The sequence below is a fragment of the Nesoenas mayeri genome (assembly GCF_963082525.1).
Source record: "Nesoenas mayeri genome assembly, chromosome: 4".
Lineage (NCBI taxonomy): Eukaryota > Metazoa > Chordata > Aves > Columbiformes > Columbidae > Nesoenas > Nesoenas mayeri.
In genome coordinates, this window is record NC_137540.1 from 7,006,291 (window position 1) to 7,019,848 (window position 13,558).

General features: G+C 44.2%; 2 protein-coding genes across 2 annotated transcripts; both read left to right on the top strand.

Moving 5' to 3' along the window:
* The first annotated feature begins 963 nt into the window (after positions 1–963).
* On the top strand, positions 964–4,678 carry RPL34 (ribosomal protein L34). Its single transcript, XM_080344022.1, has 5 exons — positions 964–1,151; positions 1,918–1,991; positions 2,089–2,188; positions 2,962–3,065; positions 4,549–4,678. Exons 2-5 carry the CDS (start codon positions 1,927–1,929, stop codon positions 4,631–4,633), a joined length of 354 nt encoding a protein of 117 aa, XP_080200148.1. The 5' UTR covers positions 964–1,151; positions 1,918–1,926; the 3' UTR covers positions 4,634–4,678.
* Positions 4,679–8,028: 3,350 nt separating this feature from the next.
* OSTC (oligosaccharyltransferase complex non-catalytic subunit) lies at positions 8,029–12,303 on the top strand. The gene is made up of 4 exons (XM_080344354.1): positions 8,029–8,322; positions 8,742–8,835; positions 10,139–10,336; positions 11,658–12,303. Exons 1-4 carry the CDS (start codon positions 8,184–8,186, stop codon positions 11,674–11,676), a joined length of 450 nt encoding a protein of 149 aa, XP_080200480.1. The 5' UTR covers positions 8,029–8,183; the 3' UTR covers positions 11,677–12,303.
* The last annotated feature ends 1,255 nt before the right edge of the window (positions 12,304–13,558 follow it).

The following is a 13,558-nucleotide window of genomic DNA, read 5'->3' on the forward strand; positions in this document are numbered from 1 at the left end:
CATCCGGGAGGCCATAAATGGATAGTGGGGACCTTCCCATCACCAGGTGGCCACTCATTTCAGAGCAGAGAGACCAGCTCTGCTTGTCAACGTGCTGCTCAGCTTGCCAGGGACCTGTGTGCATGGGGTGAGAGCTGAAGCAAACGGCTGGGAGAAGAGTAATCTGGTGGGGCTCCTTCTAGCGAGGGTTCTTCCTTTCCTTCCTGTGAAAGCGGTGCTTAATGCAATTGCAAGGGGCCGACAGGGGTAGCTTTTGTGTGTTCTTTTCTTTTCTTTTCTTTTCTTTTCTTTTCTTTTCTTTTCTTTTCTTTTCTTTTCTTTTCTTTTCTTTCTTTTCTTTTCTTTTCTTTCTTTTTTCTTTTTCTCCCCTTTCCTTTCTTTTTTCTTTTTCTCCCCTTTCCTTTCTTTTTTCTTTTTCTCCCCTTTCTTTTTTCTTTTTCTACCCTTTCCTTTCTTTTTTCTTTTTCTCCCCTTTCCTTTCTTTTTTCTTTTCCTTTCCTTTTTCTTTTTCTCCCCTTTCCTTTCTTTTTTCTTTTCCTTTCCTTTCCTTTCTTTTTTCTTTTCCTTTCCTTTCCTTTCCTTTCCTTTCCTTTCCTTTCCTTTCCTTTCCTTTCCTTTCCTTTCCTTTCCTTTCTTTTTCTTTTTCTTTTTCTTTTTCTTTTTCTTTCCCCTTCCTTTTCATTTTCAAGGGATTTATTTAAAATGAAAGTAAGAAAACACAGTCCAGCTCCGGAATCTTCTAAGATGCTGGATGTGGGGAGGGTGCATTAAGGGAAAGATCAACCAGCTGTGTCCCGTGTCCACTATACTTTTCCCGGGTACCTATGGCTTGGAAATGTGATTTTGGGTCAGGGGGACCATTGACCTGACCAGCAGAGAAAGTTTTATATCATCGTATTCCTGCCTGAGCTCCTCCTCCGAAGCACGACAGTGAGTTCCGCCGCTGAGCGGCGCCCCTCTCCGATTCAGCCGTACAACATGGCGCCGCCCTTGCACCTCCATTCCGTACAACGTGGTGGCGCCCACTCCCCACCGGGGCTCAGAGACGGGCCACAGCGCGCAGGCGCCGCTAGTCCTTCCGTGTTCCAGAGCGCCACTATTTCAATCTTGACCCGCGCCTCCGCTTCCTCTTCCGGATCTGGCGGCTCCAGGTATGGCGGCGGCTGACTGGGGGCTGCCGGTGCTCATCCGCCCCCATCCGCCGCCCGGCGAGCGGTGGGGGCGGCCGGCGGGCCCGGGGGGCTGTGGTGAGGGGCCGGGAGCACAGCTGCCCGCGCTCCGGCCGGTGGCGGGGGCGGAGCAGCGCGGCGGGGAGGCCGGGCCTCCCTAGGCCTCCTCCCGGGCCGCACCGACCCGGCGCTGGGCCCAGTGCCCGCCCCGGCCCCGGGGGCTGTTTCAGGGGGCTCTGGTGGCGGCCGGCACCCCGTCGGGGCGGCACTCCGGGGAACGGCGGGTTTCGCTGCCCTGGTCGCGTTATGCTGTGCCCGGAGAAGCCTCCGGTCTGGGCCTAGAGCGCGATTAGCACAGTTTGCTGTCGGTTGAGGGAGTAAAAGAGCTTCTGCCTCTGCTCGGTTCTCAGACTTGCCAGCGGAGCTTGTGCTGACCAGACTGCTCAGCTGCTGAATCTTAAAACAGTTAAACATCGTGCAGGCAAGACCAGGATGTTGAACTGCATTCGAGTCAGTTTGGGTGAATCTCAAGTGCAGATCGCTTCCTACCAACTGTCACTTGTTTTTTAACATAGTTGTGTTGGCTCTCGTTGATAAGATGCTTCTGTTTTGTTTATACTAATGCAGCAACAGCAGCTGCCAGTTCAGGTCTGGCCTGTGTTTCAGTGTGGTTGATGCTGTGATACATGAAATTCTATGTGGACACTGAGTGCTTAAACTAGTGCCACTTTGTTTTTGACTAATTTAGGTGTACAAAATGGTTCAGCGCCTGACCTACCGCCGTAGGTTGTCCTACAACACAGCTTCCAACAAGACCAGACTGTAAGTAAGACATAGTTTCTAAAAATCTTAATCTTTACAAAAGCTAAGTCTAAATTTTGATTGTTATGTTAACTGAGTGTTTTTCTGCTGTATTTAGGTCCCGAACACCCGGGAACAGGATTGTTTACCTTTACACCAAGAAAGTAGGGAAGGCACCAAAGTCGGCATGTGGTATATGCCCAGGAAGACTTCGTGGTGTAAGTATTTGATTTACTGGCATAACATTTTTTACAGCAATTTCTTTTTCAGTACAAAGAGTCTTTTCAAGTAATATGTCTGTTTCTTGATGAAATCTTGTTGGAGCAACTTTTTTCATTAATATGTTATCTGAATGTTGTGAAGCTTAACTGGTAAGACAGGCTTTGAAAGCCTAAAGAGTAAGTGCTTTTCTAATGCTTGTGGTTCTTGTTATTTTTGAACCTTCTTGGACTATAAGTTGTAACTGGTTTAGATTTCTAGAGTTAGACTGAGGTGATTCTGTAGCAGGTTTAAAAGCCTAAATTTGACCTATTAGGTGGGCCTTAAAGAAAACCAAACCAAAATCCCACAAAACCCCAAAACAAACAAAACCAAACCAAATCCACTTAAGTTTGACTTTCAGGTTTAGGAAAAAGGAATTAATGTTTTTAACACATTTTTCTCCAAAATATTTTCTTGGTTTAATGCCATTGCTCTTAACAGTGATGGGAATGCTTGAGTAATGTCAGTCTTTAAGCAGTTCCTACCCTTGGGAAGATAATCTTGTTTTATAAACCAGTTTTTAATGCTGAATCTATTGAGGAGCCTGTGTGGTAGAATGAAGAGCGTAGGAATGCTGAAGATGGCACGTACAACAGTCCGTGGCTTCAGTCACTTTTTGAATCTTGAATAGCCAACTTCAGGCGTTACTGCTTTTTTGAATTATCTCTTGATATGACTGTAATCCAAAATTACTATCTTATGATACACTTCTCACTTTTGCTTTCCATAGGTTCGTGCTGTGCGTCCTAAAGTTCTCATGAGGCTGTCAAAAACGAAGAAGCACGTTAGCAGAGCTTATGGCGGTTCCATGTGCGCTAAGTGTGTCCGTGACCGGTAAGCTTACAGAATAACTTTACTCTTGGGGTGACTTCGTAAGAGATTTTTGCATCTCGCTATTTTCATAATGTGGGCCAAAATTTTGAAGACTTGTCTGACATTGGTGTAGTAGAATGGAGGGAGTGAGCATGGGGCACATTAGCCGTCATGTGTGTGATTTTTGTCCCTTGGATTTGAGCTAGTTACTGAATTTGGAGCTCCTTTGTAGAGAGTTTGTTGTTCGTGATTTCTTACTGCAGTGTTGCTTTAGTGCTAAACATTCCATTCGTTCTGGATTTTTATCTTATATTTGGCCCCCCTAGTAAAGATTTTTCACTTCAGTTGTCCTTTTGTCTTATGCAGAGATATTCCTGTTAGATCAGCTGAGCTTTTGGCTGCTTTGTTGTGCTTTGAGATTCAAAGATGTTAATTGGTTGCACGTTTATGTGGTTAAGCTTTAAGATGGCCTTTGCTGGGCCTCACTGAATTCAGTTTAGTTGGGTAACAACTGTACATCCTATACTTGGCAAGTTTGAGGAAAAAATGTGTAGTATGAAGAATACATCACCTCTATGAATGGTAATCAAAGCAGATCTCTGAAATTAGCAGTTTAATGCCATTTTTTTCATCTGTAGTTCAAATCTTGTTAATGTTCATGTTTTCTTTGTTTGTGTGAGTTCTAAGTTAAATCACATCAGGTTCCACTGATGACAGGTTGTTACAGCTGCAGGTCCGTAGCATAACTTTTCTGTGTTAAAAGCCAATTTTTCTTCTGAGTGTTTTCCCAAACACTTGGAGCTTGGTAGATTATTTCTAATACATGAGTATACTTTAATCTGCCTAAAATGAAAAACACAGTCACCTCCTTCCATGTAACTGGTGGGTTTTCTCCTGCTTCTGTTGAGGCATCTTTGGTAGGTTTTGTGTACTGTGACTGTAGTGGTTTATACCAAATGCATATGGAATGGTGTTTTGGTGTTCCAAGGTAGAAGAGTGTGTGGTATATTTGCGCTTTTAACTTGAAATCATGAAACAGGCTGTTACTGTGAGTACTTGTCACTGCATGGTGGCCCTACATGTCTTCAAGAAAGAATCATATTTAGACATGACTTGACCTGCCAGGGTTTTCTCTGTTTATGTGCAAAGAAGCTTAAATCCTGACAGGGAAGCTGTTCTTGTTTTGGCGACTAGACTCATGTAAAGTTTTCTGTAGCTCTGAGAAAGAGAGCTGTCCATAGCTGGCCACAGCAATTCTTACTTTAAAAACAGCTGAATTTGTTTGCCGGTGAGAAGTTTTGCTTTTTGCCTTTGAAGTTAGTGAAGGTGTTAATTTTTCCACTGTTCAGCCATCAGGTCTTACCTTAGGTTTCCCTTTTTATGTGGAACTGTAGAACCAATACCGCGTGTGCAGTGAATGTTGAAAGTAATTGTAACTTTATCTTATTTTTGTATTTTCACTTAAGTGGATACATCTCCTAAAGTTGTTGTTTTTCTTTTTCAGAATCAAACGAGCTTTTCTCATTGAGGAGCAGAAGATCGTTGTGAAAGTGTTGAAGGCACAAGCACAGAGCCAGAAGTCAAAGTGAATCTATCTGTAGTTCTTCAGCCCAATAAATGAAAGCTCCACTTTTCTTGTGTCCTGTCATTCCACGTGCTGGTCAAAGCTGGCAGGAGCTACTTCTTGCAGCTTGTATAATGCAGAATTGGGTTTTGGTGCATCAAACCCTGAAAGTCAGGATGCTGTGATTTGTGCTGCCTGCAAACAGGGAAATCAAGCAGGTGGAAGAAGGTCTGGTTAAACGTTACTCCCAGCTCTGTTTCACAGTTCTGTAGAGGTATTGGAGTAACTTCAAACAATGCAGGTTTTTGGTTGTTTGGTTTGGGATTTTTGTTGTTTTTGTTCTTTTTTTTTGGGGGGGGGGGGGAGGGGGGGGATGGTTTTTGGTTTTGTTTTCATGGCGTCAGCTGTGTATGAAGTAATCAGAGGACTTGGCTCATAGGGGAGTTAGTCTGAAAAAGAAAAGAAACAAAAGCAGACTGACACTAAAGACTGGAAGAGAGATTGTCAGAGGAAGGAGAACTATTACAGGCCTAATGTAGATGTTTTTCTTTAATAGTACCTAATATAGTTACCCTAGAGTGGGGGGAGTAGTTTTGACTTCTCAAAGCCAGTGCTGTGTCCACCAGATAGTTGCATACTGCTACATCTGGATCTCCTGGAAGAAAGCTGCAGCTGTTGTGTTTGTTAGGTGCTTCCTGGGCCAGGAACTGTTAGCACAGCTAGAGGTGTGATACAGGTGTGATACAAGCCGAGCTCCAGGGCACAGCTAGGACAGGCTTTTAATGGCTTCCAGAATTAGGTTTTAGAGTAGCAATTTGGTTCTCTGCTATTGAAACTTGAACCAAAGTTTTGTTGTTTTATCCCTGAGGATGTAGTGGTAATGTGAAAAACAGTTGTAAAAAGCAGAAGTGGGCTTGTTTTGCTGTTTTGCCCAATTCGGTTTTGTAGAGAGAACTGTAATTGTGCTTTTAATGCTGCCCAGGTGTGATTTAACACACTTGGGATAGTTCTTGCATTCCTGTGCGTACAGCAATATTCTTCATGCCCAGCTCTGAATTTTGGAACTACTCTTAGTATCTGACAAGAAGTGGGCATCTATTTTTACCAGTAAGTATTATTTCAAGAAGTCATGAGCTCCACCACTGGAATAAGGAAGGAGGAAAGATAATTACTGACTGCACAGACTTAATGGGAGCAGCAAGGATGGTGTTTGAAGAGGTTTTTAAGATCACTTGTGGAGTGTGCTGAGGCTGTGGCTCTGAGATGTGTGCAGATTCCTCTGTTCACATCGTGCCTACCTCTGAAGCTTGTCAGGCTATACAGTCAGCCAAGAAACAGGTCACAGAAAAGTGGTTGTGAAAAGACGTGCATTTTTGGCGGCAGCAAGGTGGTACTTGGGGTCAACTGCCTACAAACTCTCAGTGGTGGTGTTGATGGCTCCTGGGTTTGATGACAGGATGGCTGTGGTCCAGGATAACTGACTTAACGCTGCAGGGGGTGAAAGGAGCTGTACCCCGCCAAGAATTTCTTCATAGTGTCCCAAGTCATTAAAATAATTCCGTTAATATTTTCAAAATGGATAAATGTTGCAGCTTGCTCACACAAGTATGAAGTATTTCTTTCTCCTCGGCTTGGATTATGCCAAAACTTGTTCCAAAGGCTGTAGCTAATTAAAGGACTAACATTAGTACCCTGACATTTTAAAGTGCTGTTACTGTAGTTAGTTTACAAGGTTAAAATTTTATTAGTTATTGTCTTCCTGGGCTAGTACAAACTTCAGTACTTCTGCATGCTGGAAGAATGATTTTAAAGCAGAAGTGGCAAGTAGGGCAGGCATCTCTAACCTGTCCCCAAAGTGCTCTTGTTTTATGTTTAAAAATGGTGAGATTGGAGTTTTCCTTGGGGCTTTTGGAAAGAAGGCAAGAATACTTTTGGTATAATTAGGAGAAATGTCATAAACATCTGTAGACAGGCATGTTGCACTGAGAGAGAGACTTTTTTTTCCAGACACATGGGCTGAGACTTAAACCAGCTAACTATAATGATGTGATTGCACTGAAAGGCAGCTGGGGTGTGAGTTAGGAGCGGGGTTATCACCACTGTAGACAGAAATAAAAGCAGCTACAGGGACAAGAGTCAGTGAAATGGTCATAAGACCCTTAATTTTTTTGTTGTTTTTTTAGCAGTTTTGAAAATAATTCTCTGAGCACATGGCTGCAGTGTAGCTATGCGGCGGTTGTTTGGGGCGTGATACCCCTGAGGTGCAGTGGGGCAGGGTGTGCTCACCTGGAGTGTGCAGTTTTAAACACACTCACGTAACCTGGAGTGAAGGGTCGGTGTTAAGACAGTTTTTACTTTCTCTGGTGTTAAATTATGTCTGCAGAAAGTCATTGGTCTTCCTGTGCGAGGGTGTTTGTTGTTGTTTTTTATGGACCTGTTACTTCTCTTCAGCTAGCGCTCTCATTCAGTCCCTGCCTGTCAGGTGCCTTTTTTGCAGGAGACACTTCGGGTGCTGCCAGGAGACCTCAGCTCAGATGAAGGTATGGAAGAGACAGGAACTGCTCAAGAAAGCCTCTCCCCTGCCCCTGCTCATGAAGCAAGAGAAACCTTCTCTGGAGACATTCAAAACCCACCTGGACATGTTCCTGTGTGACCTCACCTAGGCATTCCTGCTCCAGCAGGGGGATTGGACTAAGATGATCTTTTGAGGTCCCTTCCAATCCCAAACATACTGTGAAGTTTCTACTTAAAATGGGGAATTTTTGTCCCATGTGTTGCCTGGGTGCTCCTCTCCATATTGACCCTCAGCTGAGCTGAAGGGGGTGGCAGGTCAGGTGTTTGCAGGCTCACAAGAGCGTGTAAGATGGTCTGTGTACCCCCAGGTCCCCCTCTTGCCCTCAGAAGCTACTGGTTTGACGTCCTCTACCCCCTGGTCTCGGTGTTGGTGTCTCCTCTGGCGGCGGACCAGGATGGGGACCGCGGGCACGGGGGTCCCGGCCGCCTACCTGCAAACACAGGGGCGCGGCCTGCGCTGGATCTTTGCGTTTTCTCTGTATCTCGGCAGCCCGGCTGTGCCGTAAGCGAGGCCGGTGCCGAGCGCTCGTGTCCCCACACGCGTGTCCGCGCCCGACAGCCCCGCGGGACCTGGAGCGGGCGGCCACGTGGCTCCCCCGCCCACCCGACTGGGGGCGGAGCCCGCGCCCTTGGCCCCGCCCCAAGCGCCTTGCCGTTACCCAGCACCGACACGTCAGGGCTGTTAGGTCCTGGCAGGTGAGTAGGATTGATAGATCACCCGGCGGCGGGCGGACTGCTTTTATGTATGTTTTTGTGCAGAATAAAAGTGTGTGCTTTATTTGCATAGTTTTTGCCTGAGGGTCACTTTTGAGTGTTTTCGTTTAGCCCGGCTTTTAAAAAAATTCTTAACTCACCCCTGTCAGGACACGGCAGCCAATTTCCGTTTCCGCCTTCGTGTCCGGCGGCGGCGGGGCGACGCGAGCCGGGTAGGGCGCAGCGGTGCCGCGGCTGTCGGTCTGTGGGTCGGGCCGCACCGCAGCGCACCGCACCGCACCGCCGCCATGGAGGCGCTGTACCGCCTGCCCTTCGCCGTGCTCGAGTGCCCCAACATCAAGCTGAAGCGGCCGAGCTGGGTGCACATGCCCTCGGCCATGACGGTTTACGCGCTAGTGGTGGTGTCCTACTTCCTCATCACCGGAGGTGAGGCCGGGGCGGGCGGGAGACTCCTCCCGGGCTGGCTGTGCTTGTGCGGAGCGGGCTGCTGGCGCCTGCCCCGGGCTGGAGGGCCGCCGCTGCTGCTGGCCCCTTGTCCGGCCCCACATCGCCTGTAAAACGCGAACCTTGGGCCGCTCCGAGCGCCCCTGCGGGGTCACACAGAATCACAGAATGTCAGGGATTGGAAGGGACCTCAAAAGCTCATCCAGTGCAATCCCCCCATGGAGCAGGAACACCCAGATGAGGTTACACAGGAAGGTGTCCAGGCGGGTTTGAATGTCCCCAGAGAAGGAGACTCCACAACCCCCCTGGGCAGCCTGTTCCAGGCTCTGCCATCCTCACTGAGTCAGGGCAGCTCTCGCCGGTGCTGCAAGGAAAGGTGACGCTCACTCTTCTCTCCACAGGGATTATCTACGACGTGATCGTGGAACCTCCCAGCGTGGGGTCGATGACAGATGAACACGGGCATCAGAGGCCGGTAGCTTTCTTGGCATACAGGTAGGTCTGCCCTGGCAAGCGGGTTGCAAACACCTAAGCACAAGTGAATAAGTGTGTCTTTCTGACCCCTGCATCTACTTTTTTTTTGAGCTCTCTGTGCAAGTCATGATCTGTTCTACATCAGTCCTTGGTTTGCCAATACTTAAAAAAAGAAAATTAAACAGCATTGAAATCAATGGAAATAGAATAACTCAGTCCTTCTAAAGCTTTTAAAAATGAGAAGTCTGGTAAGAAAAATGTGTTGAGCTGGCAATATTTTTCTTTCTTCCAAACCCTTGCTATTTACATTGAATTTAGTTAAATACAAAAAAAAGTTCTTTAAATCTATGAAGTCTGTGACCTGCCTCATGCACTGTTTGTTGTTTAGGACTAGGTGTAATATATGTTTCAGACTGGCTTGGAGCGTTGCAGTGTAGATGAATAAGGCTATTACAGGGAGTTTATGGCACTTTAGTACAATTCAGTGAAAACAATGTGAAAGAGGATGAAGTTGAAGATTAAATGTGGCAGTAATGATAATCTACATTTCTGTGTTAGCACCCACAGTAGCTTCATCCATGCCAACTTTATGAGATTGCTAATATTGCGAATTACAAGGATAAGAAAAAGGTTCAGTGACTGTGGGAAGCAGGAGAGTTGTGGCGCAAGTTCTTTCTGCATCTCTCCATCTGAGCCTTGTAAGAAGGAAGGCCGGCAGTGTGCGTTGGGGCACTTTCAGGCAGGGTCCCCACAATCTGTGCACAGGCTTAGCGAGCCAGAAGCAAAAAATACTGCACAAAAGATCTGCTTTTGCCATGTGTGGGAACCAGTAGATGTGCTTCATGTGCTGATGTAGTCCTTTGGTTGGGATTTGTACTGAGATAAGGACTCAGGCAGTGCTGCCTAAACATCAGGATGTAGATGAGACTTGGAAAGCTCAGTGGCCGAGAGGTCACAGCCTTGAGTTGTCTGTGGAAACAGGTGCTACTTTGGACTATGGATTTCTGAAAACTCATGAGCTTGTGTGGTAGCCATTAGTATACACTATTAGGTATAAAACCACTCGTACACTTGACTGGGCACCTGGCAGACTATCAATCCCAGAGATTAATTACATATTAAAGCCTTAATGTAATTTCGTAATGTCAGTTTCCACACCTAGTTTTTGTTAGAAAGTCAGCCATCAAAGTTCGTGTTCCTGTGTATTTGTACAGCTAAGGCAGGTTGAGTAGATGGGGTTTGAAATGTAAATAGTTTCTTTAAAACTAATCTTTTTCTGACTCTCTTTTCTTTCCTTCCCTCCCTGTTTTTTTTTTTCCTTCAGAGTAAATGGGCAATATATTATGGAAGGGCTTGCATCCAGCTTCCTCTTCACAATGGGCGGCCTAGGATTCATAATTCTAGATCGATCCAATGCACCAAATATCCCCAAGCTAAATAGGTTTCTTCTGCTCTTTATTGGATTTGTCAGTGTGCTTTTGAGCTTCTTCATGGCCAGAGTTTTCATGAGGATGAAGTTACCGTAAGTGATTTAATATTTTTTCAGCTTTTCTTTTCTTTTGTGGCCCATGTGTGCCTATGTTAAATGTAAGAGTAACAGAAAATACGAGGCGTGCTAAAGATCTGCAGTTTGGCTATAATTTGCCTTTTTTAGCACCTTCTTGGAACAAGCTATCTTAAATGAGGTGGGATGCTTTTGGGGCCAGCTACTGTAAAATTGTGCTGTAGCTAAAAAAAGGTGGCAGTTCCCAGTATGTCAGAAGATATGATTAGCGAGTCTGACTTAAAGTGAATTTTAAGTTAGACGGAGTATCTACTGACCAAGTAGAAGTAATTGCAAATAGGGCTTTGAGGAAAAAGCAAGTGTCAAAAGCCTTGAAGAAAGGCAAATGAGTTCTTTATAGTGATAGTGTACATGAGGGATCAGAAGCCGAAAAGCTGATGGCAGTGGTAACAAGTGTACAAAACCATCCAAAGCAGACCTAAAGTAAAGATGATGTCTCAGGGTTTTTTTTTTGTTGCTGGAAAATTGAAGCATACAATACATGTGACGTTTTAATGCATCTATATTCATAGATCAACAAGTAGAAAAGATGTGGAGTTTCCAGGCTATGTGAAATCCAAATGCAGGATTTTCAGGTTTTTTCTGCTTTTTATTTCTCAGGCCATCTATTTCATTTAGATTAGCTGAAACCTGATGTTTGGAGGTACTGGTAGTTAATTTCTGGAGGAGCTGCGTGAGGTGTTGGCTTAACAGTGAGAGTCATCTCTCTTTTCTTAAATATTTTTACCTCTGCGGTGTAGTTAATAATTTTATTTTATCACACAGAAGCGGTGGGTTCCCTGGCAGCAGAGTTAGGGACCTGATCTATATTTCCTTGTTTCATTGAGTACATGTCTTAACATTTCTCTTCCATAAACTCATTAAAGAAACAGGGCATCTGAGAAGTGGAAGAGAAGAAGAGACGAGAGTTGTGTTGAGTGCCAGATAACGTCAGGTTATACTGAATATCATAACACTGGTGGTTTGTGTAAAGAGTACAAATAAAGAACCTTTCATAGGGTGTAACCTGGGCTTCAAAAATTCCAAACCACTACCAAAGTTGGATTGAGAACAGGCTAATCTGTTTTTAGTGTTCATTGAAGAATGTCAACTGAGGAAGGCACGTGCAGTTAAGCTGACCAGTTTGTACCGTGGACAGGATTTGTTGTTTTAAATAGCCTCAATCAGCAGAGATTTGGCAGCCTGAAGTTTTTGTTTTAAGACCGTACGGCTCTTGATTTTTGAGGAGGTGCTGCCTGTGTTTACTAACCTTTTTTTCTAACTTATTTTTTTTCTATAGGGGTTACTTGATGGGTTAGTACCTGTTGTGATACATGAAGCAAGCTGGATTTACTCCTCTTCATGAAGCGTTTAAGAAGAAACAGCAAGAAACAAATTCCATTGCCACCATCAACAGGGAAGAGACCTGGCCATGAGAAACAACCGGGGAAAGGGAACTTTCTCTGCAAACAAACTCCTGTCAATGGCTGATTTGTAGTTTTGAAACAATGTTCTATCATTTCTGTTTTAGAGTTTTTGGAAAGAGCAAGTTACCTAGCTGGGCTTTTGTTTTATATCCCAACTCAGTATGAAATAGTGAACCTATTTTCAGCTCTACCTGAAACAAGTATTAGCCGTTGCCTTGACAGTTCTTTGTTGCAGGTCTGACCCCTCTTCCCTGTGTGGGACAATTATATGTGTGAATTGGAGAAGAAACACCTGAAACATTTCTTTCCAACTTATAATTAGAAAATTAGTAACTTTGGATGCTTTACAGTCAAAATACAATGTGTCTGAAATTATTTCAAAGGCACCTTTTGCCTTGATATTAATGGCTCTATGTGAGCAAATCCAGACGTGCACTGGGAAAGGCAAAATGTATGAATGTTCATTTCTTTTTGAGAAAGTGTATGAAAGGAGCCAAATAAAACTTATTTTCTACAAGATTATTTGAATTCTATGCAGTTTTTGAAGTTTTTTCTTGTGTGCGTGACCTGTTGTACATCCAGGTTTGAGATGTCATACCATAACGTGACCACATCATTTCAGGTTTATTTTTCAATATTGGATAATGATATTTTTTTTCCTTTGGTATCAGGGATAAGAAGCGTTGTATTTTCCATGAACTTGTATTATGTCCAAATGAAATATGGTTATCAGTAGCCAAGAAAATTTACTTCTGAAGCTGCTGATTTTTTTTTATGTGAGAGATGAGGCTCACACTTATTTTGTCTTTGTTTTAAAAGACTGAATGTTACAATCATGTTGCATTAACATACAGCATTCTGGGGGAAGTAAAGAGGTCTCTGAATCTCCATAAATGTCTCTTTTTGTTCTGCAAGCCATTTGTGTCTGAAGCACTATTTTCATCCATATAATAATTGTCAGTGAGAAATGTTATTTATTCTTGTAATTGTGAAGTAAGTATTACTGTTCACATATTTAATCACATTTCTGAGCTAGCTGTTAATCATCTGCCCTTGGGATGTATCACTTCCACTCCCTGATTCTTACATACTATGTGACTTCGGCATTTGCTGGTCTTACATGCTTGTCATTAAGATTTAATGTAACTTAAGCTGTTTTATGAAGCTTGTAACTGCGAAGTTTCCAGTCTTTTCAAAGCAGTTTCCTTTTGGTCACTCTGGTTTTGGTAAGACACAGGCTTACCTTCAAGCGGGAGTATTGATGTTATGTAAGTAAATAACTGGATACATAAATCAACTTTTTAATACATCTGAGAGGGAAGTCAAACCAGAAAGTCACTTCACTGAGTATAATTGAGACCCCTCCAGCTCAGTGCTTGTCCCACTGCGGTTCAGCTTCAGCCTACAAGTTTGCAGCTGATGCTAAACGTGTGTACTCTTAGACCGTGGTTTTAATGTCTGTGGTCTGCGAGATGCATTTGATTACAATTGCATGCTAGATGACATAGCTTGGAACAAATAAAGTGGATTTATAATTGCAAGACAGAAGATAGTTTTGGGAGAATAAGGCAAAGATGATGATTGTCTGCAACAAAGTTAAATAATCGCCTGTGTTTCTTCAGTCACAGGCTGCAAACTAGATCTTGTATGATCCTCTGCCAAAGCATGAAACAGAGAGAGGACCAGGAAAACAAATGCAGAGCAGAAGTCGGACCACCCAGAAATTAGGAGCGTGCTAGGTAGGAGGATGTCAGAAAGCACAACTGGAGATTGG

Excerpts from the sequence above, each read along its gene's own strand:
- RPL34 (XM_080344022.1), top strand. The coding sequence starts at position 1,927 with ATGGTTCAGCGCCTGACCTACCGCCGTAGGTTGTCCTACAACACAGCT. Across the intron at positions 1,992-2,088 it reads GCTTCCAACAAGACCAGACT|GTCCCGAACACCCGGGAACA; the intron begins GTAAGTAAGACA and ends TGCTGTATTTAG. Across the intron at positions 3,066-4,548 it reads GCTAAGTGTGTCCGTGACCG|AATCAAACGAGCTTTTCTCA; the intron begins GTAAGCTTACAG and ends TTTCTTTTTCAG.
- OSTC (XM_080344354.1), top strand. The coding sequence starts at position 8,184 with ATGGAGGCGCTGTACCGCCTGCCCTTCGCCGTGCTCGAGTGCCCCAAC. Across the intron at positions 8,323-8,741 it reads CTACTTCCTCATCACCGGAG|GGATTATCTACGACGTGATC; the intron begins GTGAGGCCGGGG and ends TTCTCTCCACAG. Across the intron at positions 8,836-10,138 it reads GTAGCTTTCTTGGCATACAG|AGTAAATGGGCAATATATTA; the intron begins GTAGGTCTGCCC and ends TTTTTCCTTCAG.